This window comes from Cetorhinus maximus, chromosome 30 (genome assembly GCF_964194155.1).
Source record: "Cetorhinus maximus chromosome 30, sCetMax3.hap1.1, whole genome shotgun sequence".
Taxonomy (NCBI): Eukaryota; Metazoa; Chordata; class Chondrichthyes; order Lamniformes; family Cetorhinidae; genus Cetorhinus; species Cetorhinus maximus.
Genome location: NC_135908.1, coordinates 21,445,066 through 21,471,182, shown reverse-complemented (window position 1 = coordinate 21,471,182; position 26,117 = coordinate 21,445,066). Strand labels below are relative to the sequence as shown.

The 26,117-nt window shown below is 47.4% G+C and overlaps 1 protein-coding gene across 4 annotated transcripts in view; it reads left to right on the top strand.

The window, feature by feature from the left end:
* Window positions 1-19,294, top strand: part of slc28a1 (solute carrier family 28 member 1) — a 163,509-nt gene extending 144,215 nt beyond the window's left edge. For all 4 annotated transcript variants that reach the window (XM_078532598.1, XM_078532596.1, XM_078532597.1 and 1 more), the window contains 8 exons: window positions 5,584-5,709; window positions 7,762-7,892; window positions 9,385-9,553; window positions 11,406-11,603; window positions 14,908-14,989; window positions 16,601-16,699; window positions 16,880-16,991; window positions 19,100-19,294. In XM_078532598.1, coding sequence (XP_078388724.1) covers window positions 5,584-5,709; window positions 7,762-7,892; window positions 9,385-9,553; window positions 11,406-11,603; window positions 14,908-14,989; window positions 16,601-16,699; window positions 16,880-16,991; window positions 19,100-19,220 — 1,038 coding nt within the window. In that variant the 3' untranslated portion in view covers window positions 19,221-19,294. The remainder of the gene's footprint in view (window positions 1-5,583; window positions 5,710-7,761; window positions 7,893-9,384; window positions 9,554-11,405; window positions 11,604-14,907; window positions 14,990-16,600; window positions 16,700-16,879; window positions 16,992-19,099) is intronic.
* The last annotated feature ends 6,823 nt before the right edge of the window (window positions 19,295-26,117 follow it).

Below are 26,117 nucleotides of genomic sequence, written 5' to 3'. Positions count from 1 at the left end.
TGTGCGGGGGGACAGGCCCCGCAAGTCAGCGTGTAAAATGGCGCATGTTGACCTCGGGCGAGCGTCCCGATGTCACCGCGCGCCATCGCGATATTTAGTTGGGCGAGCATGCGATGAAGTGTGACGCGCGCCCGCCATTAATTAAAGGGCTAGTTAAGGCCCTTTACTCAGCAATCGACGCCGATTTTCAGGCGCCCGTGTGATCTTTGTCTCGGCGCACGGGTGCAATGGGCAGGCGGGTAAGTGACTTTTTAACAAAACTCACCCACGGGCGGGATATGAGGGCTCAGTGGGGTTGTCAATGTTTTATGTGAAGTATTTATTGCAGAAAGTGTTTTAAACTTGCCTGTGTGATCTGCAGCAGTTCAGAACGAATTCCAACAGCTTTCTGTGTACTTTGAACCTTCAGCTCAGCTCTCTGCAGTCAGTAATCTTTATTGGGCCTGCAGCTTTCCAGAGGCCTCCATTTAGCCTGGGGGTATAGGTTATGAACTCTCCACTGGAGGCAGCTCCTCTGAGGAGGAAGGGAGGGCCTGAATAAGGAGGAGCCCAGGAGTGCACATTCAGCCTCCAGGGGAGCCATCTTTGGGAGGACAGGCGCAGGCACAAGGGGCGCAGGACCAAGAGGTTGTCCAAGGTGGAAGGGGCCGCAGAAGACGCCACTATCCTGCTGCCAGGGTTTACAGGCGGAGAAGCAGCTACCTCAATATGTCTGAGGTGCAGTGCCGAAGGAGACTCTGACTGTCAAGTGAAACAGTCAACTGTATCTGTCAGATGATTGGCCCTGAGATCTCCCCTAATTGTTTGGGTGGACACCCCATGCCAGCGGCTCTGAAGGTCACAGCTGCCCTCAGCTTCTATGCCTCTGGCTCCTTCCAGGGCTCAGTGGGTGATATTTGCGGTGTCTCCCAATCAGCTGTCCACACTTTGTCAAGCAGGTTATAGACGCTCAGTTCAGGCATGCATTGACCTTCATCCACTTCCACTGGGACCAGGCAAATCAGACACAACGAGCCAGAGGCTTCACGGCCATTGCTGTCTTCCCCCGTGTCCAGGGTGCTATAGACTGTACACATGTGGCCATCAAGGCACCAGCAGGTGAGCCCGGTGCCTTCGTCAACAGGAAGGGCTTCCACTCCATGAACGTGCAGATAGTGTGTGACCACAGGATGCAGATTCTACAAGTCTGTGCAAGGTTCCCAGGCAGCTCCCACGACACCTACATCCTCAGACACTCCCAGGTGCTGGGGCTCTTCAGTGCTCCAGCCCGGTTTGATGGGTGGCTGCTGGGTGACAAGGGCTGTCCCCTCAGAAGGTGACTATTGACGCCTCTCTGCCATCTAAGAACAGAAGCTGAGCAGCGGTACAACAGGAGCCACGGCACCACAAGGGCTGTGGTGGAGAGAGCCATCGGTCTTCTCAAGATGTGCTTCCGATGCCTGGACTGCTCAGGGGGCACATTCCAGTACCCCCCAGATCGCGTCTCTGTGATAGTGGTAGCATGCTGCGCTCTGCACAATCTTGCGCTGGAAAGGGGCGATGCAGTGGACGATGAAGACCTTGACGCAGTGGATGCAGCTGCACACGATAACTCCAACAGTGGTTCGGAGGATGAGGAAGCACAGGGGAATGATGAGGGGCTGAACGCTGACCCGGGACTACACCAAGGAGGCAGGGACACCCGGGAGACTTTAATCCAACGAACCTTCAGCTAGCTCCACACACATGGATCAGGAGAGACCAGCCTTGCCTGGTGCTTCCACACTCGACACTTAAGTGCTAAATCTGCCACTTCATCATCTGCAACTAAGGGCTTAGTAAATAAACCTCAATGGCCACTCAAACACTCATGATATGTCTGTGAAACATACAAATGCAGCATAAAGGAGCCACCCTCAGCCATGGTAACACGTGTGGATTTTATTTTCATCCATCATATGGTGCAACAAAATGAATTCATAACGTTGTTACAACATTAAAAAATGTAAATTCCCTAATCTCGGGCCAACACAAAAGCACCAGTGAGAAACCCATGGTGAGCCTAGGGTGCCTTATGCTTATGTTTATGGGTGCTACATCTGGGAGACATCGCTCGGAGTGGTATCTGAGACAACCTGCTGACTCTGCTGTCCTGTTGGCGTCGATGACCTTGGCGGACGTCCTCTGGCCCGTGGAGCCTGTGCTGGCCCCACCTGGGAGGGATCTGCCAGTTCCACAGCTGGCACCTCCTCAGTCATCGCAGCCTCAACAGATGCAACAGTCACTGGGAGAGGGGTGGAGGAGCTGCTGCCCTCGTCTGGAGCGCCGAGAGGTGCCCGCAGAGACGACAGGCAGCTGCTGCGCCGACGTGAGGTCGCTTCGGACCTCCCTGCTCACCGTAGATGGATGGGCACCGAGCTGGGACACTTGGTGCCCAGACCATTTCCCACATTGCCAATGACCACCTGTGGCCACTAGCGCTGTGAGGGTTTGCAGGTCCGAACGTATCTCCAGCAGAAGCTGAAAAAAGCAAAAGCAGATGCTGGAAATCTGAAACAACAACAACAACAACTACACCCAGTTATTTTAGTTTTTGTCCCAGCAGAAGCTGGTTATTCTGCTGGAAGCCCCTCTCCATGAGAGTCGCCAAACTCTCCATGAAGGAAGCCTGACGCTCTGACATGAGGCTTATGGCATCACTGATGCTCCACGTGGATTCTTCCACCATGGAGACCAAGTGAAGCACACTCTCATGCAACATTCCCAGATGCTCCCGCGCACCCGGCCGCATTTCCTGCAGCTGCTGCGTGGCGGACGACTCCAGAGACACATCATCACGGCCCGACTCAGCATATGCCTGGTCCCCTGCAGTCCTCCAGCTGCTGGTGCCATCGGCACTCTCTGTCTCTGCCATCTCCTCCAGCGTTTGTGAAGTGCCCTCTCCACTGTGCCCCGGGACACTAGCCGATGTTACAATTCCCACCGATGTGCTAGTCTCTGCGCTGGTGCCTACCTCGCTTAAATGGTGTGACACAGGTGACAGTTCAGGCCCCTCAGGTGTGAGAGGGGGCATCTGCACTTCCTCCTGGCGACCATGCTCTGATGATGCTGAAATTAACAACAAGGACAGTGGATCAGTTAGCGTTCAGTCAGTAACACAATTCATCCCCTTCCCCCCCCAGGCTCATAATGCGCTCAACATTCAAGAACCTAAGGAGTCAAACATTGGTAGGGTGGCAAATAGTCAGGAGGAGGCCCAAACATTACAGGCGGATACAGACAGGCTGGCCAGATGCCCTAAGGAATGCCACATGGAATGTTATGTGGATAAATGTGAGGTGATGCACTTGGGCAGGAGAAACAAGGTACGGGAATACACGATGAATGGTAGGACCGTGGAAAGTAAGGGTGGTTAGAGGGACCTTGCTGGGCATGTCGACAGGCCCGTTAAGGTAGCGGGACAGGTACATAAGGCGTTTAAGGAGGTAAAAGCCATACTTGCCTTTATTAGCTGAGGAATAGAATATAGGAACAGGGAGGTCATGTTGCAAGTGCAGAAAACGCTGCCTAGGCCACAGCTACACTTCCGCATTCAGTTGTGATCAGCACTTCACGGGAGGGATGTTATTGGAGTAGAGAGAGTGCAGAGGTTCGTGACCAGGATGCTGGCTGGCCTGGAGAGTTGGAGTTATGAGGACACATACCATACACTGGTGAAATTTGCTGTGGAGCACAGGAGATTGACGGGTGACATTATTGAGCTTCGTACCATTATGAGGGGCATAGATCGGATGGACAGAAAGCAACATTTCCCCTTGGCGGAGGGATGACTAACCTGGTGGCATTTATTTAAGGGGCATGAGGTTGACAGGTGAGGTGATGAGGAACTTTTGGACAGAGTAATGTGGGTCGCACTGGCTGAAAGGGAGGTGGAGGCAGAAACCCTCCTAAGATGTAATAAGTATTTGGATGTGCAGCAGCGATGCCATGGCATGTAAGGCCATGGGGATAGTGGTCAGAAATGGGATAAGGCGACTTTGGAAGATGCTAGAGACGCGCATCTTCGAAGGGTTGCGGGACCTTTGTCTATGACCCACATGCCTGACTCTATCAGCCTGTGAATGGGCAGTTTTGCTGCATTAACGATTCCAACAATCATCAGTGCTTTGGATGATGGGAAGACAGAGCGGATGGGACTGTGGGCCTCAAGTACCTGGTCGCTGCATCCCAGCCTCACTGACACCTGTGGACCTGGGCGCATGGTGCGTTTCTAGCTCCAGGGCCTACTGCTCGAAACAGCTCAAGATGACGAGCTGGGCCTGGCCACCTCCAGTGCATGAACATTCGTGCACATTGTGCGCGTTTTTCTCCTGCAGAACAGAGAACACCATTTATTGGGGCTGATTGCTCACGTACTCTGCACATGCACGCCGCACCCCAACCACCGTGGCCCATCTGAGGCCTCCAGTACCTCCTGTCCACGATCACCAAAATATAGTGTGCCTGCTCCCAACCACCCCACCCCCCCCCACCAACAGCCACCTTGGACACATTCAGCGTCCATCACTTTCAGAAACACACGGTCTTAGCCTCCATGGCAAGGAGGTGCAATTAGGTGCGGCGCTGAGGCCAACAGATGGCTCTTGGCCACGACACCTTGAGGCTCCCCTTCCGCTATCTCATCACCGTGAATAGGACATATGTTGGAGTTATGAGTATGCGCCTAGCTGCATCTCCTGCAGGTTGCCTCCAGACTACTCAAGTGCGACTAAGACCAACACATGGTGCGGGGGAAAACCCATCTTCTCATTAAACACTAAGGCTGATGTAAGCATGGGCACTATCTGCTTGCCCACCCAGCGTATGCCAAATGCTGAACATGAGTCAATGCAGTCACGACACTAAGATGTGGGAGGGGCCCTCAAAGGCTAAGGCTACCAGCTGGGTTAAATGCCCAAGGCCAACATGGTACTCACCCTTCTAGAGCGCAACAAATTGTTGAACCGCTTACAGCACTGGATCCAGGTGCGCCGCACCACATTGCGGGAGCTCACCACTTCCGCCACCTCCTCCCAGGCACGCTTCGTCATGTGGAGGGGGGCCTCTTCCTCCCATGCTGGGGAAACAGCACCTCCCACCGTGCTGCCACCTCCTCGACAAGGGCAGCAAGGCAGTCATCAGAAAAGCGAGGGGCACATTGGCCCTCCGCTGGCCTACCCTGCAGCCTGCCCTCCTCCTCTGGCCTTCCCTCAACATCGGCCTGCTGTGCAGACCCCCTGCGGTGCCACCTGTAGCTGGCCATGGCGAACAGCCTAAAGGAGGCTACCCGGCCTTTTTTTGTACAGGCTGCCGGGTCGCCATTGGACCTGGCGGTCTGTGCACGCCCGCCGCAATTTTAAAACTCCCACTCTCCACGGGAGTGGGAAATGTGCTGGACGGGCCTTAATTGGCCTGTCCGTGCAAAATGGCAGCGTGGCCCCAATCGCCACCGGCAATCAGGTCCGTGGCTGCCCGCAATAGCTTCAGTTCTGCCTGCCCGCTGAACGGAAACTTTAGGCCAAGGTTTTTGTAACACAACCATAAGTAATGTTGGTTCTATTTCAGACAGAGGCTCCACTTCTCATCCGACCCTATTTAATGGAAATGACCAAGTCCGAAATTCATTGCGTAATGACTGGAGGTTTTGCCACAATTGCTGGCAGTGTACTAGGAGCTTATATCTCCTTTGGGGTAAGTGTTCTTTTTATGGTTCAGGCCCTTTCTCTCCATTCTGTCAATGCACTATCTAGAGTTAGAAACTGTCTCTTCTCTTGTACCCTTCACACAAAGGATAGTGGAAATCTGGAACTATTGCCCCAAAACAGCTGACATGGTTGTAGGTCAATTAAAAATGTCAGAACTGAGACTGATAGTTTTTGATAGGAAAGGATATTATGGGTTCCTAAACCAAAGTGGTTAGATGGAGTTAAGAGACAGATCACCCATGGTGCAATTGAATGGTAGACACTCTCAAGAGGTTGAACGGTTCACTCCTGATCCTATGAATGGGCGTAGCATATCACTCAGCTAACAATTACCCTTTACTGATGAGCTAAGCACCAGAGCTTCATGTAGATTGCCTAGCACTCACTGCTGTCCCCTGTAAAAATCAAACAACATATCATACTGGTTAAATGTGTAAGCCAATTGGAGTTCTTTGAAGAAGTAACATGTGCTGTGGATGAAGGGGAACAAATGGATGTACTGTATTTAGATTTCCAGAAGGCATTTGATAAGGTATCACATCAGGGATTATTGCAGAAAATAAAAGCTCATGGTTTAGGGGGTAACATATTGGCATAGATAGAAGGTTGGCTAGCTAACAGGAAACAGAGAGTAAGCATAAATGGGTAATTTTCTGGTTAGCAAGATGTAATGCGTGGTGTGCCACAGGGATCAGTGCTGGGACCTCAACTTTTTATAATAGCTAAATTTGCTGATGACACAAAGATAGGTAGGGAAGTAAGTTGTGAAGAGGACATAAGGAGGATACAAAAGGATATAGATAGTGAGTGGGCAAAGATCTGGCAAATGGAGCATAATTGAGAAAATGTGAAATTGTCCATTTTGGCAGGAAGAATAAAAAAGAAGCTTATTATCCAAATGGTGAGAGTTTGCAGAGCTCTGAGATGCAGAGGGTTCTGGGTGTTCTAGTGCATGAATTGCAAAAGGTTAGTATGCAGATACAGAAAATAATTAGGAAAGCCAATAGAATGTTATCATTTATTGTGAGGGGAGTTGAATACAAAAGTAGGGAGGTTATGCTTCAGTTATACAGGGCATTGGTGAGGCCACATCTGGAGTACTGTGCACAGTATTAGTCTCATTATTTAAGGAAGGACGTAAATGCGTTAGAAACAGTTCAGAGAAGGTTTACCAGACCAATACCTGGAATGGGAGGGTTGTTTTATGAAGAAATGCTGGACAGGTTAGGCTTGTATCCACTGGAGTTTAGAAGAGTAAGAGGTGACTTTATTGAAACATGTAAGATCCTGAGGGGTCTTGACAGGGTGGATGTGGAGAGGATGTTTCCTCTTGTGGGACAATCTAGAACAAGGGCTCACCATTTAAAAATAAGGAGTCATCCATTTACAGAGATGAGGATAATTTTTTTCTCTCAGAGGGTTGTGAGTCTTTGGAACTCTCTTCCTCAAAATTCAGTGGAAGCAGAGTCTTTGAATATTTTTAAGTTAGGGCTATATAGATTATAGATAAGCAAGGGGGCGAAAGCTTATCGGGGAAAGTGGAGTTGAGGTTACAATCAGATCAGCCATGATATTATTGAATGGTGGAGCAGGCTCGAGGGGCCGAGTGGCCTAATCCTGCTCCTAATTCATGTGTTTGTATGAAAAGAAGCTCAATCCTCTTCTCCAAGTGCACAAATTCCTTTTGGAGAATGGAGAACTCCTGCTTCTCCCAGCCGCTGGAAATCTTTTCAGCAAATCATTTCAGCTTCTTCTGGCTTCTCCCACTCCTTGTCAAGTTCCCTGGACAAGATCCACCAGACGAACCACAACACTGTCTAAAGCACATGCAAGTATAGAGAATATTTCTTAATATAGGACTGGTGTCATAATCTGGAGGTTAATTTAACTCCAGTTCCAATTGCTAAACAGTATTCCTAACTTTTTTTAGTAAATAATCCATGAGTTATCAAGAAATTGACAGGAAAATCTGTGGTGTTGGTCAGTGTCTTTTTGATCAACTGCTTCAATTAAATGAAGTTCTGATCTTGTGTTGCAGATTAATCCTTCCAGTTTGATAGCAGCCTCAGTGATGGCTGCACCATGTGCACTCGCTCTATCGAAACTCAGCTACCCAGAAGTAGAAGAATCCAAATTCATGAGTGAAGAAGGAGTGAAACTGGATTGTGGGTGTGTGACATTAGCCTGTTACCTGATAGTGACCATAATGTTCATTTTAGGATGTAGAAACTTTGGACTGCCTTACGTTCAGCAGTATGTAGTGCCATAGGTTCAGTGCACTACCCTCAAAGACCCAGCATCAAAATCCAGCCAGAGGGATTGGGATGTAAATGTGACCTTCTACTGGCTAGGAAGGTCCCAGAGTCGGATTTCCATGGGAACTTCTCCTGATCTTCTGCCTTAACTTGGGTGTAAGTGGCCACATCTAGTGCTCCCGCCAATATTATAATGGGAGATCAGGAGAAAGTCCTTTTCAGAAACTCGATCTCCCATTGAAATGAGTTGGCCAGCCTCAATCCACCTCCTATGGGCCCAAAGCAACTGGCTATGCAGAAATTGGCTTTAAATTGCTGGCCACTTTGATGGCGTTGGATGGTGTGTGAATTGTGAAAAGTCAGACTGATTGCTACGCAGTAGACCATGGACCAAATGGCCTCCCTCTGTGTCATATTGACTCTTATAATTCTATGTCTCTAACTGGCCAGCTGTTCAGCTCTGAGGTAGTTCAAAAGTTTCTTTCTGAGGGGCCAGGAGTACCCCTTCATGCCCCACAATGAAGATTTGGGCCACAGTCACCCTGGGTTCCCTCTCATGGGCCAGCTACCCTCCCAAAATCCCCCTAATCCACCAATGATTTACCTGAGTGCCCACAGGCCACCCAATATTGCCCACTTAGAACTCATGAGCTGCCTTGGAGGCCTGTTTCACTGAACTACCAGCTGGCAAAATTTAACTAACCAAAAATAAGAGGTGATATTTAGAGTGACACCACAAATCCCGCCCAGAATCGAGATGATTGATTAATTCCCCTGCCAATCACCGCAGGAACCCGCTCTGCTGGAAGTGACTAGGATTGACTTTACACCCTCACTATTGTGATTTTTTAACTATCCTCCCCTCAGAAAGAACCCTGATGTACGCGAGAGGTGCTGTTCGCTGTAGTTTTAACAATGAGTTTGGGGACTCAGAATATTAAAGCTAACAATAATCACTGAATTTTTTTTAAAACTATCTTCAGTTAAATGGAGAGAATGGAAAAAATTGGGATTGTTCTCCTTAGAGCAGAGAAGGTTATGTTCAGTTATGATAGAGTTCTCAAAATCATGAGGGGTTTTGTTAAGAGCAAATAACGAGAAAGTGACTCCAGTGACAGAGCAGTCCGTAAGCAGAGGACACAGATTTGAGATCATTGGTAAAAGAGCCAGAGGGCTGATGAGAAAAAGCAAATTTAAAGAGCACGATTACTTGAATGGGAAAAATTTGCCAGGCTAGGGGGGGGAAAGAGCCGGGGAGTAGAACTAATCTTTGAAAGAGAGGGCCCAGGCAGAAGGGGAAAAATAGCTTCTTTCTGTGCTGTATGAATTCCTCCACATGAGAGAGTAGATTATCCAATTCCACATTGGAGTGAAAGTAACTATTATTTTCATCTATTCCCCTTCAGAGGAGAACAGAATGTTCTAGAAGCTGCAAGTAATGGCGCCTCTGCCTCTATTAGTCTGGTTGCTAACATCGCTGTGAACCTGCTTGCATTTTTGGCTGTTCTGGAGTTTTTAAATGCAGCTCTCTCCTGGTTTGGAGGTATGGTGGACTACCCAGAGCTTAGCTTCCAGGTACAGTATAGTTATTCTGTGTAGCTCCATCTAACAATCGATCAAGAATTTGCACTTGCTGTTTTGGCTGTGTCCACTTCACCACCTAAAGGACACCATTGTCAAAGGGCTGTCCAAATCAGTTTATGGTAATTCCACCTCCCAACTTATAGCTACAGAGAGATGTCATGGCTGTTGTATGTGTTGGTCCAGACGCTTGTAAGGTTGAACAGTAGTGTTTATTGGTAACACATAACTATTTACATATGTACAAAGCACAGCCCAGACTGGGAACTAACTTCATGTTGTCTTCACCTTGACCCTTTCCATACAACTCTGTCCCCTGCCTACATCATACCGTGGGTGATACTGTTCTCCAATCCCCCATTAACCCTTGCTATGCCAAACACCCTAATACTACAATGGCAACCCAGTTAACCTAAATAATTGAGAAATATCCGAAAGAAGCAATAAAATGGTGAGACAAGGGAGCCACTTTGTGAAAGGAATTACTTACTTTAGCAAAAGGTATTGTGCAGATATTACAACGCAGAAACAGGCCATGTTGGTGATTATCCTCCGCATGATTATCCTAATACTGTGTACCCACCCTGTTCCTTTATCCCTTTCTCCTGCTTTCCTTTAACCATCTCAAATAACTTAAATGTTGATGTGGTGTCTGCTTCAGTCACTAACTCTGCTTGTGCATTCCACAGCTTCGCAATGCTTTCTATGAAAATGTTTCTCCTGCATGGTTCTAAGTCTCCTACAGTTTGTATGATATCTATGTTTTTTCATTCTAGACCCCTTACCCATTGGAAACAGTTTATTCATATTGCTTTGTCACATCCCTTCATAATTTAAACATCTCTAGGAAATGAATCACATAATCATCCTACCAGGCAACATCCTAGCGAATCTACCCTATACTCTCTCTGTTGCCTCAATATCCTTCCTATAGTTGAGCCCATAAATGTACACACTGCTCCAACTGTGGTCTTACTAAGGTTTTATATAGGTTTTGTTATGTATTCACTGATTTGCTATATATCTTAGATGTCTGATTAATCTCAGAACAATACAACTAAATCTGCAACTGTTTAATTTACAATACTTTAAAACATCTCAGAACCTACAGGATTTGTACACACACATGATGTCAGCTAGAACCCAGGTCTTTCTCTCTGGAAGCTTCTCTCCAGCTCCACACACAGGCTTAAGCAATCAAGTACAGTTATATAGATCAGGGAACAGACTAACATAATCAAATGCAGATCAAATAAACCATTGAACACGCCAGATTTATCACCACATTTCAAGAACATAAGAACAGTCATGATCTTATTGAATGGTGGAGCAGGCTTAAGGGGCCATATGACCTAATTCTGCTCATATTTCTTATGTTCTTAAGGTTTCTGTATTCACAGGATCTTAACCATAAACCTGAGTATTACAATAGTTTTACTTTATGACCTTGTCCACTTGATGTGCTGCTTTTAATGTCTTGTGAAGTATAATTGACCACCTCAGGCGTACTGTTACTGAATTCCATCTGTCACTTTTTTGTCCATTCCTTAATCATGCCAATATCCCCTTTCAGCTTCCTTTGGTTCTTAGAATTATTTAATTTGATTCCTATTTTAATATGGTCTGCAAATTTGGATACTATTCCATCTAGGTCAATATTCAAATCATTAATGTATATATTCAACAAAAGCAGTCTCAGATTTGCATTCTGTGGGACACTGCAACTGTACTGTGCAAAGACTCTCATGCTGGTTAAAGCTGACAGTCCCGTAGTGAGGTATATCTTGTATTGGATATGCAGGATATCTGTTTCTGTAGTGAGGTTTATCTTATATTGTATATGCAGGTGATCTGTTCCTATATCTTCATGCCGCTTGCCTTCATGTTGGGTGTGGACTGGAATGATTCTTTCCTCGTTGCCGAACTGATTGGAGTCAAACTCTTTCTCAATGAGTTTGTAGCCTACCAGAAACTTTCTGTGTATCAGAAAAAACGATTGGATGGTGTAGAAGAATACATCAGTGGCAAAAAACAGTGGATTTCAGTGAGTACACACAGTGTCAACAGCGGTTTAAGTTAAACCTGAACAAATAGTCCACCACCAAAGGAGCTGATAGCCAATGGCGTGAGGAACCCTTCACCTCATGGATTCAAATCCCGGAGGTTGTGCTAACTCCACATGCCATTGATTCCAACAAGTCATGGTTTATAACCTTATTGCCAGTCTGAGTAAGGAGGGGATCAATTGAAACTAGGGGCTGGATTTTTCCGGCCCAGGGATGGTAGATTGGGAGATAGCGGTGGGAGCGGAAAGGGGATATCCTCAATCAGGACAGTTTCCTGATGCATTTCCACAGTATATCAAGTCCCCTAAGTGAGGCCTGGCAAGTGGATTTCCTGCTTACTGCACAGAGGTGGCCAGTCACTTTACATGCTTAAGGTCACAATTAGGAGCAATTTAGACTGGGGGCTTGTTGTAGGATGACCATGGCCAAGTTTTACTATTAGTGATAGAGTTGATCTGCAGACACTTCTTGTGTGGAAACATTAAGTTTATTTAAAATACACAAGCAGCAACTACACATGTGCTTTCAACTCCAACTCCATCTATGCACTGACTGCTAAGGTAGCCTGGCTACTCCCCTATTGGTTACTACAGATCATGTGATCTTGCCTAACATGTATTAATCTGAAAGGTACATTACACACTAAATAAAACCATAATTACTACATTCCTCACCCTTTAACTTGGCTATACATATAATACAAGACAACATAATATTTACACTGGGTAAGGAATTTACACGTTCAGCCTTTCAGGTGGTTTCCTGGTATGTGGAACATCACAGCTCCACAACTTCAGGTGCTTTGTCAGGAACCTCCTTTTCCGGAGTTTCCTGAACACCAGTGCTTCAGTGGGCACTTGTCGTTCTGTATCCTCAACTCTTACAGGAACATCAGTCCTGGGTTGAGCATCCTCAACAGGAAACACAGACCCAGTCATGATCACTGGTGGAACCAAATCTTGATGATTTGTCTCTCTCTTCTTTAAATGATCCACATGTTTATGGATGATCCGGCCTTCCACCTCCACATGGTAAGATAGGGGTCCAGTCACTGCACTTATTTCACCCGGTAACCACTTTGGTCCTTCCCCGAAATTTTTCACTTACACCGGCTCTCCCATGGTAAACTTCCTTCTGCGACTATGCCAGTCATGTCTAGTTTTATGGCTTCCCTGACTCCTTTCCACCTTCCCCCCTAAATTTGGCATTATTAAGCTCAATCTCATCCTGAGACGGCGTTTCAACAATAGCTCCGGGGGTATGACGCCTGTTGTTGTGAGAGGTAGTCCTGCAATGATAAAGGAAGTGTGCTAGGTTGGTTGGCAAGGAATCACCAGTTAGCTTTTTCATGCCTGCCTTGAATGTTTGAACTGCCCTTTCGGCCGGTCTGATTGATGAAGGGTGGTACGGTGCAGATTTCACATGAGTGATACCGTTGAGGCTAATAAACTGTTGAAACTCAGCACTCGTAAATGCCGTGCCATTATCAGAAACAACTACTTCTGGTAGTCCGTGAATGGCAAAACTTTGACGTAGTTTCTCAATTGTAGCGGCTGACATTGGTGACTTCACCTCATATACGTCCAACCATTTTGAATGGGCATCGACAATGAGCAGAAACATTGTTCCCAGGAAAGGTCCAACGTAGTCGATGTGCACCCATGGGTGCAATGGAGCTGACGCTGGCAACTTATGCAATTGCTGACGTTGCACACAATGCTTTACTAAACTCTCCATTTCGTCATCCATCCCTGGCCACCACAGATAGCTGCGCGATATGATCTTCATTTGGGAAATTCCTGGATGGGCACTGTGTAGTTCAATTAAAGTAGTTCCCTTCCCTGTGGAGGAACTATCACTCGTGCTCCCCACAATAAGATGCCATCCTGGCTGGTTATTTCATGTCTTCTGTTAAAGTACAGTTTCATTTTGTCAGATACAATTGGCGGGCAGGTGAAAAGGCCAAGTGGCCTTTGCACTTTTTAGGAAACCTCATCCACGGGCGGGATGAGGTTTCCTAAAGCAACTGATAATAAAACAAAAAAGTTAAAATGTAATTAATGACATGTCCCTGCTCATGTGACAGAGTTACATGAAGGGACATGTCTTATTATATTATTCCTTTTCTTTGTTAGTTTTTTTAAAAAAACTCTTCATCTCCCTGAGGCAGCTCTGTGCCTCAGGGAGATTCTCAAACGTGCATTTGTGTGCATGCGCGAAGTTCCCACTTGTCCCACTCGTCCTCCTCCCCCCGCCCCCCCGCCCGCACAGGCAGCGCTGAGCACTGCTGCTTGCGTTTCACACTGGGCTGGCCTTAACACTGACCCACCAGCGTGAAATTGCCTTCCAACCTCAATCGCGGGCGGCAGTCAATTTCCCGACTGCCTCCACCTGACACCTGCCAAGTCCGCCCGACAAGGGCAAGATTCTGCCCGAGGGCTGCAATTAGACCCAGCGATTCCACGCCCCAGAGACGGGGCTGCCATCAGGAAAGGCCCTGCCTGTGGCTCAAACACTTTTGCCAGAGGAGCATCCTACCACAGCTTGGCCCCTCTGGAGTTCTTATTTCGATTTACGTCTCCGCAGGGACCTCCATTTTGAAGCAGCCCCACGTTCTCCAACCTGCTCAGCAGTGCCCACCCCTCCTGGGTGGAGCTGCTAAGGTTTTAGAGCTGCCGGCCCTCTGATTGGACTGGGAGCATCGGGAGCTCACCTGCTGTCCGTAATTGGACCAGGGAGTGCAGAAGTAACCAATTAGGAGGCCGCCTCCCGTAAGATTGCCCAGCCAGCCTCCTTCCTGGCAAGTACAGGCTCAGGACCCCCGTTTAGTCTCAATGTTGAGATCCCAAAGCCTGCGGGAAAATTTTCCCCCACATTTCAGTTAAGAAACTCACGGGAGGCAAAACATTTCGATTTAGTGAAAGCGAAATACTGTGGTTGCTGGAAATCTGAACCAAAAACAGAAAATGCTGGAAAAACTCAGCAGGTGTGGCAGCATCTATAGAGAGAGAGGGAAACAGAGTTAACATTTCGAAACGTTAACTCTGTTTCTCTCTCCACGGATGCTGCCAGACATACTGAGGTTTTCCAGCATTTTCTGCTTACCCTTCAATTTACCCAGGTCCCAGAGACGAAAGGGCTTGTCTCCTTAACACGCTCAGCCACCGGGTTTGATGATTTTGCATTCAGTTAGGTTGAAAGAAAAGTTGTGTAACCCAAATTGGGAAATTTTAGCAGAGGAACCTGTGGAAAATGTTTACGTTTTCTGCTTTATTTTTGTAGGTCAGAGCAGAGACGTTATCTACATATGCCCTTTGTGGCTTCGCTAACTTCTCTTCAATTGGTATCATGCTTGGAGGACTCTGTAAGTAGCTAATGCAAAACCAACCAATCACAGTCAATGTCCAAGAGGTCTTCAATGTGACAAGTTACTCGCCAAGTGTTTCAAAATCACGACACCCAACCACTACATTCTGATTTTTGTCCGCTCTGATCTGTTTTTTCAGTTTTTCCCTATTATGCTCCTCTAAGAAGACACTTTTGGAGCATGGGTCCATGTTTCTTTAATCAAGTGAAGGCTCCCTGGATAATAATCATAAGGAGCCCTGGCCGATTTTTCCAAATCTTATTCCAGGCAGATTGAGGCCAATTTTACTGCACCAACTGCTGTCTCAGCTGAGATCAACTTTGCTGAGCCGAGTTCTACAGTTATCCCTGGGTCATTGTGGACTGTGAGGTCGGTTCGAGAAGCTTGCTTTATAATAGTTAAGTGGCAAAAGTCACTATTTTATCATGTCGTTTGGGGTATAAAAACATAATTAAAGTAATTTAATGTCAATAACAATATAAATGGCTAGAGCTACCTCTTAGAATTTGAGCTGCACCAGATTTGGAAACAAAGGACTTACAATTTTATAGCACCTCTCACATCCTGGAAATGCACCAAATCAATTCACAACCAATGAAGTATTTTTAAAGTGAAGTCACTCTCGTAATGTCAAGAACCCCTTAAGCCAATTTGCAAACAGCAAAATCCCACAGAGAGCAAGTGAGATAATCTGTCAGTGGCGGCGCTGATAGAACGGTAAATGCCGGCCAAAACACTGGGAGAACTCTCTGCTCATCTTTGCACAGTGCCGTGGGATCTTTCACCCCAGCTGAAGAGGCAGGCAGGACCTTGGTTAAATATCTCACCCAAAAGATGCATCTCTGGCAGTGCAGCACACCCTCAGTACTGCGTGGAAAGTGTCAGCCTGGATTATGTACTCAAGTCCAGCAGAACCTACACATTCTGACACACTGAGACAAACTAACATGTTCAAGCTCCAATATCCCAGTTAGTGTTCAGAGCAGCTTACTTCAGGCACGGAATCTATCTGGAGCTGCCCTATCCCCTTAGAAGAATTGCGCCTAAGACCTGATCATACAGTGTCAGCTGTAACTCTCGTGGCTCTAAGTCTGAAGGTTGTGGGTTCAAGTCCCACTCCAGAAACTTGAGAACATAATACAGATGAACAATTCAACGTAGCACCACGGGAAGGCTGCACTGTCAGAGGTGCTGTCTTTCGGATGAGATGGTAAACTGAGACCCTGGTTGGGATTTTCCGGCTCCAGTGCGTTGGGTCCTGCCACGGCAGATGTGGCGAGGCAGCCAAAAGTCCATTGACTTTGGCAGGATGACAGGAAGATCCCACCGGCAGGAGGGGCTGGAAAATCCCGCCCCCTATCTTCCCTCTCAGGTGGATGTAAAACATTCCATGGCGCTATTTTAAAGGCAAGAGTCTCTCTGCAGTGCCCTGACCAAAATGTATTCTTCAACAAACATCACTAAAATAGATGATCTAATCTGTATCACCGCTCCAAGTAAAAAAAAAATGTTTCATTGGCTGTAAAGTGCTATGGGATGCCTTGAGGTTTTGAAATGCAAGTCTGTCTTTCCATGAGACTCAGCTACATTTTCTCTCCCTCTCAACAGCCGCCATAGCTCCAAAGCGTAAGAGTGACATGGCGGAAATCGTCATCCATGCTCTAATAACAGGATTCATCGTCTCATTGGTGAATGCATGTGTCGCAGGTATGCAGCGTGCAATCCTTCTTAATTCTGTAGCGCATTCACTCCTCTCCACCTCCCCCCCCCCCACCCCCACCCCCCCACCCCCCACTAAACATGTACTAAACATTCTGTAAAAGAAGAGATGTCAGTGACTGAATGCTCTAATAGCCACCCTACTCACATTTATTTTCTGTACATTAGGAATTCTCTTTGTGCCCCGGGAGTCTGTGGACTGTGCGAGATACCTCAACAACAGTGCCTTCAATGGGACCAGTGGTGACCTCTTCACTTGCTGTGAGAATCTTTGTGACAGGTGAGTTTTTCCGCTATGCGATGCTGAATCCTGGAGGTGAAATTGAACACCACCAGTACTGCAGAAACTGCAAATCAAATGCCTCTTTTACACCCAGGCTTGGTTACCTTTTCTACTGACTTTCGCACCACTGACAGAGATCAATTTCACCCCTTTTCTTAGTCCACTTTCAGGCTAGCAGGAGAGTTTGCTCAGGTGGTCATAAGTTGACTTTTCCCACCTGAATCCCTCAAGACCGATTGGTTGCTAGTCCTGCTGTTTTTTAAATTATTCACGGAATGTGGGCATCACTGGCTGGGCCAGCATTTCTTGCCCATCCCTAACTGTCCTTGAGAGGGTGGTGGTGAACTGTCTTCTTGAACCGCTGCAGTCCATGTGTTGTAGGTACACCCACAGTGTTGTTAGGGAGGGACTTCAAGGATTTTGACCCAGCAACAGTGAAGGCTGATGAGTGGCTTAGAGGGGAACTTGCGGATCATGGTGTTCCCATGCATCTGCTGCCCTTATCTTTCTAGGTGGTAGAGATCACAGGTTTGGAGGGTGCTGATGAAAGAGCCTTGATGAGTTCCTGCAGTGCATCTTGTATATAGTACACACTGCTGCCTGTGTGTATGGTGGTGGAGGGAGTGAATGTTTGTGAATGGGATGCCAATCAAACGGGCTGCTTTGTCCTGGACGGTGTCAAACTTCTTGAGTGTTGTTGGAGCTGCACACAACCAGGCAAGTGGGGAGTATTCCATCACACTCCTGACTTGTGCCTTATAGATGGTGGGCAGGCATTGGGGAGTCAGGAGGTGAGTTACTCGTCACAGGATTCCTAGCCTCTGATCTGCTCTCGTAGCCACTGTATTTAATTGGCTAGTCCAGTTCAGTTTCTGGTCAATGATAACCCCCAGGTTGTTGATATTGGGGGATTCAACGATGGTAATGCCATTGAACATCAAAGGGAGATGGTTGGATTCTCCCTTGGTAGAGATGGTCATTGCCTGACACTTGTATGGCGCAGATGTTACTTGGTTGATAACTGTTCTTTCACACCTGGAACGCCAACTTTTTACAAGCAATTCCTGTTTTGCAGGTTATTTTTTTTCTTAAATTAGAACTCTGGTGAGCTAGATTAAAGCAATAATGGTCAGCTCTAGGTGGAGGCAGGAAGGTTTCACATGTGGAAGGGCGGGGGAGAGGTCTATACTCCCAGCAGGGAAATGCAAGCTGGTCTCAGGAATTATTTGGCTTAACACTCCAGTGATCCGTTTCTGTTCAGTGCTGTCTTATCTAAGGTACACCACTTCTCAAGACTCCTAGAATGACCACTCACATTCCATCAGAACCTCAATTCTACTTTTTTTCTGAAAGAACAAACGTCCATTTAGTTCCCAACGACCAAAGTGAAATATCGCTGTGCTGCACAAGCATTGATAATTTCATTATGCTTCTCTTCCCAAAGTTAAAAAAGCATAAAGCCAAGTTATTATATTTAAATCCAAAACGATACAAAACATGCACAATCCATGGTCCTTCCACCATTCACCCTTCCACACATCTTATGACCACCCGCCCGCCCCCAAACTAACTTCCAGCCTCACACGTTACAGGCCTGAACACCTTGGCAATATTGCCCCATCTCGCTAGCTAAATATCCAGGCACTGCCAGTCCAAAATCCAGTGGATGTCTTGACCAGGCAGCTGTTGCCGGAGACACCACCTAATTTACAATGTGGCCCACTATGTGGGATCTGCCATCTCCCTCTCCCATAATCTTGCTGCCATCTTCTCTGGATCATCGAAAGCAATTCCAAGCCAATGATTCATGGCTTGTCGCAGTGTCTCAGGTTGCCTAAAACCAAACCTCGCAGATGCCAACCTACAGAGATGACAAACAGTGCCAAAGAGAGCTAACATATGGGCCTCAAAGTAACCGCACAACAGAAAGCAGCCCTCATTAAAGAGCTGTCTGCAAGGTCATTACTTCAAGGCATAGATAAGTTCAAATGTTGTAAGTTTGATGCAGGGGTTAGGCTGAATGGCCTTTTCCTGCTACACACTCTCTTGTGTTCTTGTTGCTACGTCACTGTCTGTCAGAACTGACCCTCCTTTTCTTTCCACAGTGTGGTGACCAGTGGAAATGGAACGATTTCTTTCATTGGACAATGGTCAAGTGTCAATCAGAGTGTAACATTTTTGAGTAACTGTATTGGTCTGTATAACAATAGTGTCTGTACGTTATGAGTTGATGCATTTTCCCTTTGTGAAGAAGATAACATCTACAAACCAAACAAACATTTGCTTCTTAATATGATAAATCATGCAACCCTGAAATGTGGAGATCCTCCACAGGACGAGGACTGGAGTTCTGAGTCCTGTTACATGTACGTGTAGTTACAAGTGCAGCAGTGACTGTCCATTAGGACCTGATTTACTGAATTTTTTTCTCTTTGTGTTGTGTTTTAATGTGGTCGGCCTACACATTGTGACATTATCACTGTGAGCCTCATAGAGTGGAGAGAGCTGAGGAGGCCATTCAGCCCATCCAGTCCATGCCAGCTTTCGGTAGAGCAATCCAGTCAGTCCCATTCCCCTGCTCTATCCACATAGCCCTGCAAGTTTACTTCCTTCAAGTGCCCAACCAATTTCCTTTTGAAACCATTGATTGTCCCCACTTCCAGTGGCCTCAGAGGCATCTGTGTGGGAGGGTGATGAGAACGAGAGACAGTAACATCAGAATGTGCCCAGATTGTGTTGGATCGCGGCGGGGAAAGGGAGACCATGACACACAAGCAGTGACATCATCTCAATGATCCCTGCGTAGCCTAATCATCAATCTGTTAGGAGAGCTATGGGGACAAGATGCCAATGTCCTTACAGTGGTGAACATTAACAGGATCCCTGTCCTGACCTACATACATAATCAATGCCTTGTCAATCTGTCCCCAACAATGATGGAGACCCTGAGAACAATAATTGATCATACCCCAGGATATCCAGGCTGTCAAGCGTCTCGTGAATAATGAGCAGTGCTAACCATGAATGAAGCCATTCTTGGAACAGTTTGACCTATGACCTCTCTGTAGTTCTGGCCCACGCTGTAAGTCTTTATGTCTTGCAGCATAGAGTTAGCACCAGTCACAGCGAGCACCCAATCAGAGGCTGGACTATTCATGGCTGGGACTTTTCCAGAGGATCAGCTCCATTCACTTGGGATCTTTCCCCAAGGAGAAAATCTAGCTCAAATTATCTCGTTAATTGACTCAATTCAAGAATTCAAAATGCAGATTAATGGAGTGGCTGAAGTCATTAGGACCCAGCTGATCCTATCCAAATGAGGTCTGCTAAGGTACAAGGTGATGAATTTCCAGGATGGGGATGAGGTGGGAGGGGAGAGATTCTCCTCCATATCTGAGATCACTGCAGGAACCCCGTTAAAAATAGGTATAGCCAACCCTCCATTATTGCCCTGGAGTCTCTGGGAATTGAAGATTAGTCTCCAGGACATCGCAGAGAGTAAAGGAAATCCTGAGGGAAAAATTCCTGGGGATTAAAAAATTTGTTTTTTTCAAAAAAAATTATTTTGACATTTCCAATATAAAGGCAAGAGAGATGGGAAAAAAGGCTGCTTGATTGACAGTTAAGAATCATCCAATCAGATCATGGAGCGTCTGCTCGTTTTCAAATAGTTTGCAGGAACCTAGTGCATTGCGAGGATGGACAGGTTGGGGAACCAATGGCAGGAGAATGGGGGTGGGGCATTGTGAGGGTCATGTGATGAAGCTTCCAGGGAAATGTCCAACCAGAGTTGGCAACACTACAAAGTGGCATCTTTGCCAGTATTTTGTCCCCCAGAATTTCTGAGGCTGTCATGCTGAAAATGTGCAGGATAAGGGCAGAATTTCACCCCCTCACCCAATGCCCTATTGGCATGAACGTTAACAATGGTCTCCTGTGGATTGAAACAGCCATCAGTAAAGCTGACAGAACCAGGGCCACCATGACCTCCAAGCACTCTGTCAATTGGCAGATCAAAGCGTAGGCTTCTAAATACCAACCTGAGACCTGTAACAAAGGATTGGGCAGAAATGTCCAAGAGCCCATGCCAGTAGAATCATACTGCAGAGACAAAGGGCTTTAAAGTCCCCCTGTGTCTGTGCCAGCCCTATGAAAGAGCTTTCTAATTGGTCCCACTCTCGTTCATTCAGCAATTTTCCCCCCTTTCAAGTATTTATCCAATTTCCTTTTGAATTGATGATTGGGAAATCTGCTTTATTACTGATGTTGGTTGTGGGATCAATTTTTAGTTTATACACTGGGGATAACTCACCTGCTCTTCTTTGACATAGTGGCATGGGGTCTTTTACCTCAATCTGAGAGAGAGAGACAGGGCCTCAGTTTAGTATCTCATCCAAAAGACTACATCACCGAGAGTGCATCACTCCCTCTGACAGTGCAGCACTCCCTCAGTACCGACCCTCTGATAGTGCATCACTCCCTCGGTACTGACCCTCTGACAGTGCATCACTCCCTCAGTACCAACCCTCTGATAGTGCATCACTCCCTCGGTACTGACCCTCTGACAGTGCAGCACTTCCTCAGTACCGACCCTCTGATAGTGCATCACTCCCTCGGTACTGACCCTCTGACAGTGCATCACTCCCTTAGTACTGACTCTCTGACAGTGCATCACTTCCTCAGTACTGACCCTCTGACAGTGCAGCACTGCCTCAGTATTAACCCTTCAACAATGCAACACTCATTCAGTACTGACCCTCTGACAGTGCATCACTCCCTCAGTACTGACCCTTTAATAGTGCAGCACTCCCTCACTAGTGACACTTCAACAGTGCAGCACTCCCTCAGTACTGACCAACCAACACAGCATCACGCCCTCAGTACTGACCCTCTGACAGTGCACCACTCCCTCAGTACTGAACCTCTGATAGTGCAGCACTCCCTCCATATTGACCTTTCAACAGTGCAGCACTCCCGAAGCACTGACCTTCCAACAGTGCAGCACTCCCTCAGTACTGACTCTCCGACAGTGCAACACTCACTCAGGACTGATGTTCTGCAGTGCAGCACTGAGTTGAGGTGAGCTGAGAGTGACTGACCTTGATGTCAAGGCAGCATTTGACTAAGTACGACATCAAGAAGCCCGAGCAAAACTGGAGTCAATGGGAATCAGGGGGAAAACTCTCCGCTGGTTGGAGTCATACCTAGCACAAAGGAAGATAGTTGTGGTTGTTGGAGGTCAATCATTTCAGCTCAAGACATCATTGCAGGAGTTCCTTAGGGTAATGTTCTAGGCCCAACCATCTTCAGCTGCTTCGTGAATGACCTTCCTTCCATCAGAAGGTTAGAATTGGGGATGTTCACTAATGAATGCACAATGTTCAGCACCATTTCTCAGATACTGACTCAGTCGGTGTCCAAATGCAAGACCTGGACAATATCCAGGCTTGGGGCTGACAAATAGCAAGTAACATTCGTGCCACACAAGTGCCAGGCAATGACAATCTCCAACAACAGAGACTCTAACCATCATCCTTTGAGATTCAATGGCATTACCATCACTGAATCCCCCATTATCAACGTCCTGGGGCTTACCATTGATTGGAAACTGAACTGGACCAGCCATATAAACACTGCAGCTACAAGAGCAGGTCAGAGGGTAGGAATCTTGTGGTGAGTAACTCACCTCCTGACTCCCCAAAGCCTGTCCACCATCTACAAGGCACAAGTCAGGAGTGTGATGGAATATTCTCCACTTGCCTGGATGAGTGCAGCTCCAACAACATTCAAGAAGCTTGACACCATCCACAACAAAGCAGCCCTTTGGTATCCCATCCACAAACATTCACACCCTCCACCACTGACGCACAGAGGCAGCAGTGTGTACCATCTACAAGATGCACTGCAGGAACCCACCAAGGCTCCTTAGACAACACCTTCCAAACCCACAACCACTACCACTTAGAAGGACAAGGGCAGCAGAATGTATGGGAACACCACCACCTCGAAAACCCCCTCCAAGCCACGCACCATCCTGACTTGGAAATATATCGCCGTTACTTCACTGTTGTTGGGTCAAAATCCTGGAACTCCCTCCCTAACAGCACTGTGGGTGTACCTACACCACATGGACTGCAGTGGTTGAAGAAGGCAACTCACCTCCACCTTCTCAAGGGCAATTAGGGATGGGTAATAAATGCTGGCCTAGTCAGCAATGCCCACATCCCATGAAATAAAAAATTCCCTTAGTACTGACCCTCCGATAGTGCAGCACTCCCTCAGTACTGCCCCTGACAGTGCAGCACTCCCCTCAGTACTGCCCCTGACAGTGCAGCACTCCCCTCAGTACTGCCCCTGACAGTGCAGCACTCCCCTCAGTACTGCCCCTCTGACAGTGCAGCACTCCCCTCAGTACTGCCCCTGACAGTGCAGCACACCCTCAGTGCTGCCCCTCTGACAGTGCAGCACTCCCCTCAGTACTGCCCCTGACAGTGCAGCACTCCCCTCAGTACTGCCCCTGACAGTGCAGCACTCCCCTCAGTGCTGCCCCTCTGTCAGTGCAGCACTCTCCTCAGTACTGCCCCTCTGACAGTGCAGCACTCCCTCAGTACTGCCCCTGACAGTGCAGCACTCCCCTCAGTACTGCCTCTGACAGTGCAGCACTCCCCTCAGTGCTGCCCCTCTGACAGTGCAGCACTCCCCTCAGTACTGCCCCTGACAATGCAGCACTCCCCTCAGTACTGCCCCTGACAGTGCAGCACTCCCCTCAGTACTGCCTCTGACAGTGCAGCACTCCTCTCAGTACTGCCGCTGACAGTGCAGCACACCCTCAGTACTGCCTCTGACAGTGCAGCACTCCCTCAGTGCTGCCCCTCTGACAGTGCAGCACACCCTCAGTGCTGCCCCTCTGACAGTGCAGCACTCCCCTCAGTGCTGCCCCTCTGACAGTGCAGCACACCCTCAGTACTGCCTCTGACAGTGCAGCACACCCTCAGTGCTGCCCCTCTGACAGTGCAGCACACCCTCAGTGCTGCCCCTGAAAGTGCAGCACTCCCCTCAGTACTGCCCCTGACAGTGCAGCACACCCTCAGTGCTGCACTGGAGCGTCAGCAAAGGTTTTGTACTCAAGTCTCTCGAACCCACAACTTGTTGACTTGGAGGTGAGGGAGGTACAGCTAAGCCACACACACGGCTTGTCTATTGCCTACTGTTTTGCGATGGGTAAGTGGCTCTGTGATTAAACAGCGAGGCTGAAGGGCCATCTCCTGTTCTGATCATTTCTGTGACTCCACAACATGAGAATCGAGCCTAGTTTTGCGTTTTCCCTTCTTCCATCCCAATTCCCAAATCAAAAATCTGTCTCAGTCTTGAGTATATTCAATGGGCCAACATCCTTCTGTTCTCCAAAGATTAGCGACCCTCTGAGATCCTCATCTCAGTCTTAAATGGGAGACCCCTTATTTTGAAACTGTGCCCCTAGTTCCAGATACCCCCCCACAAGAAGAAGCATCCTCTCAGCATCTATCCTGTCAAACTCCCTCAGAACCTTACATGCCATTTGAAGTCACCAATATTGTGTATTAAGTTGAGAAAGATCTCCTAGTTATACAGAACCTTTCACAACCTCAAAGCATCATACTGTCACTGAGGTAACTGTTTGAAGTGTAGTCACTATTGCAATGTATGGAAATTACAATTCATTTGATCCATTGTAGGGAGTTTAGGTTCCGGCTCTTTATAAATTGCAGTAAGCATATTGGTATAGAGAGGGATCAGAGGACCTAGTGATAGAATGTTTCACTGTCATTTACACAGGCCTGGTTATGCTAACAGGTTTAAAATGAGCATTCAGAGGAACTGGCATCCCTTCTGGCATTTAATGGGGGTAGTTCTCGACTCCCAGTGACTGAGGATGAAAATTCTTGCAGCAAATGTATAAATAGCGGATTGTCCCTTCTATGGCTCAGCAGCTCTCCCTATTGAGAATTGGGGCTCCCCATCACTTGTTGCTACTGAGGCTGCTCATTAGGCCTGATGCTCAATTACCTGATCTAGAAGCCCCTTTGGGGATGAGAGCCTGAAGACTAGGGTGAGTGTTTCAGCTGAAATACTGATGGAGTATCTTCTTTGCCCTTTGAGGTGAAGGTAATCACGTTCATCATCTGCAGTGTTTGGCAGGGTTCCGGTGGGTATGTAGGTGACCACTAAGGCCAATCTGTGCCTGAAAGGTTCTGCTGCAAATCGGACAGGATAACACAGATGACTGAGTTTTGGACAAGCTACTGGCTGGGGATTTCCCCTCCTTGCCATTTTCTCTCTGCTCCTGATACGCGTTTGCTTTTTTTATTTGGTTGCACCAGGTGCAGCGATCCTGGGCGAGTTTCTCCCAAGACTTGGAAGTCGATATCAGAACTGATGGAGTGCTGCACTGTCAGAGGTGCAGTCAGAATACCCGACTGCACTGGGTAGTATCGATTTTTGACAGCCAAGGGAGTCAAGGGTTATGGCGGCCAGACAGGAAAATGGAGTTAAGGCCACAATCAGATCAGCCATGATCTTAACGAATGGCGGAGCAGGCTCCAGATGCTTTGGGCCATGAGAAATAGATGTTCCCCTATTCAGCTGTTGGATCCTTTCTCTTAAAGGAGATTCAGCCTTTTCTTCCCAAAGTGTTGCTCAGATTGTTACCACCAATTTCAATAGTTCTTTGCTTCCAAAGGTTTTTCACAGATGTAGCCTCCCAACAGCTATACCTGTCTTCCCAGGGGACTGACATGGTATTCTGCCTGGACAGATTTTTCTACAGCCAGACTGTCTCTATAATTGGAACCACTCTCAAAGGAGGTAATCCCTGTGCAGAAATATTTGACATTCATGTGCATGCGAGCTACATTGCTGCACCTTCTAGTGGCTCGGTCAGGTATAGCTGTGAGTATCCCCAGTCATTCTTTTCTGTTGGTGCAGGGGGTGGCCAATAAGACAAGTGCATCTGCACCGTAAGGAAGCAAGTAAGACCCATTCCCTAACCATCAACTGAATAATGGTATTGGTAGGAACCTTCATTTGGAACTATACAGCAGATTGTTGTGTGTTTAGCACTCAAATAGCAACTGAAAGCAGGCA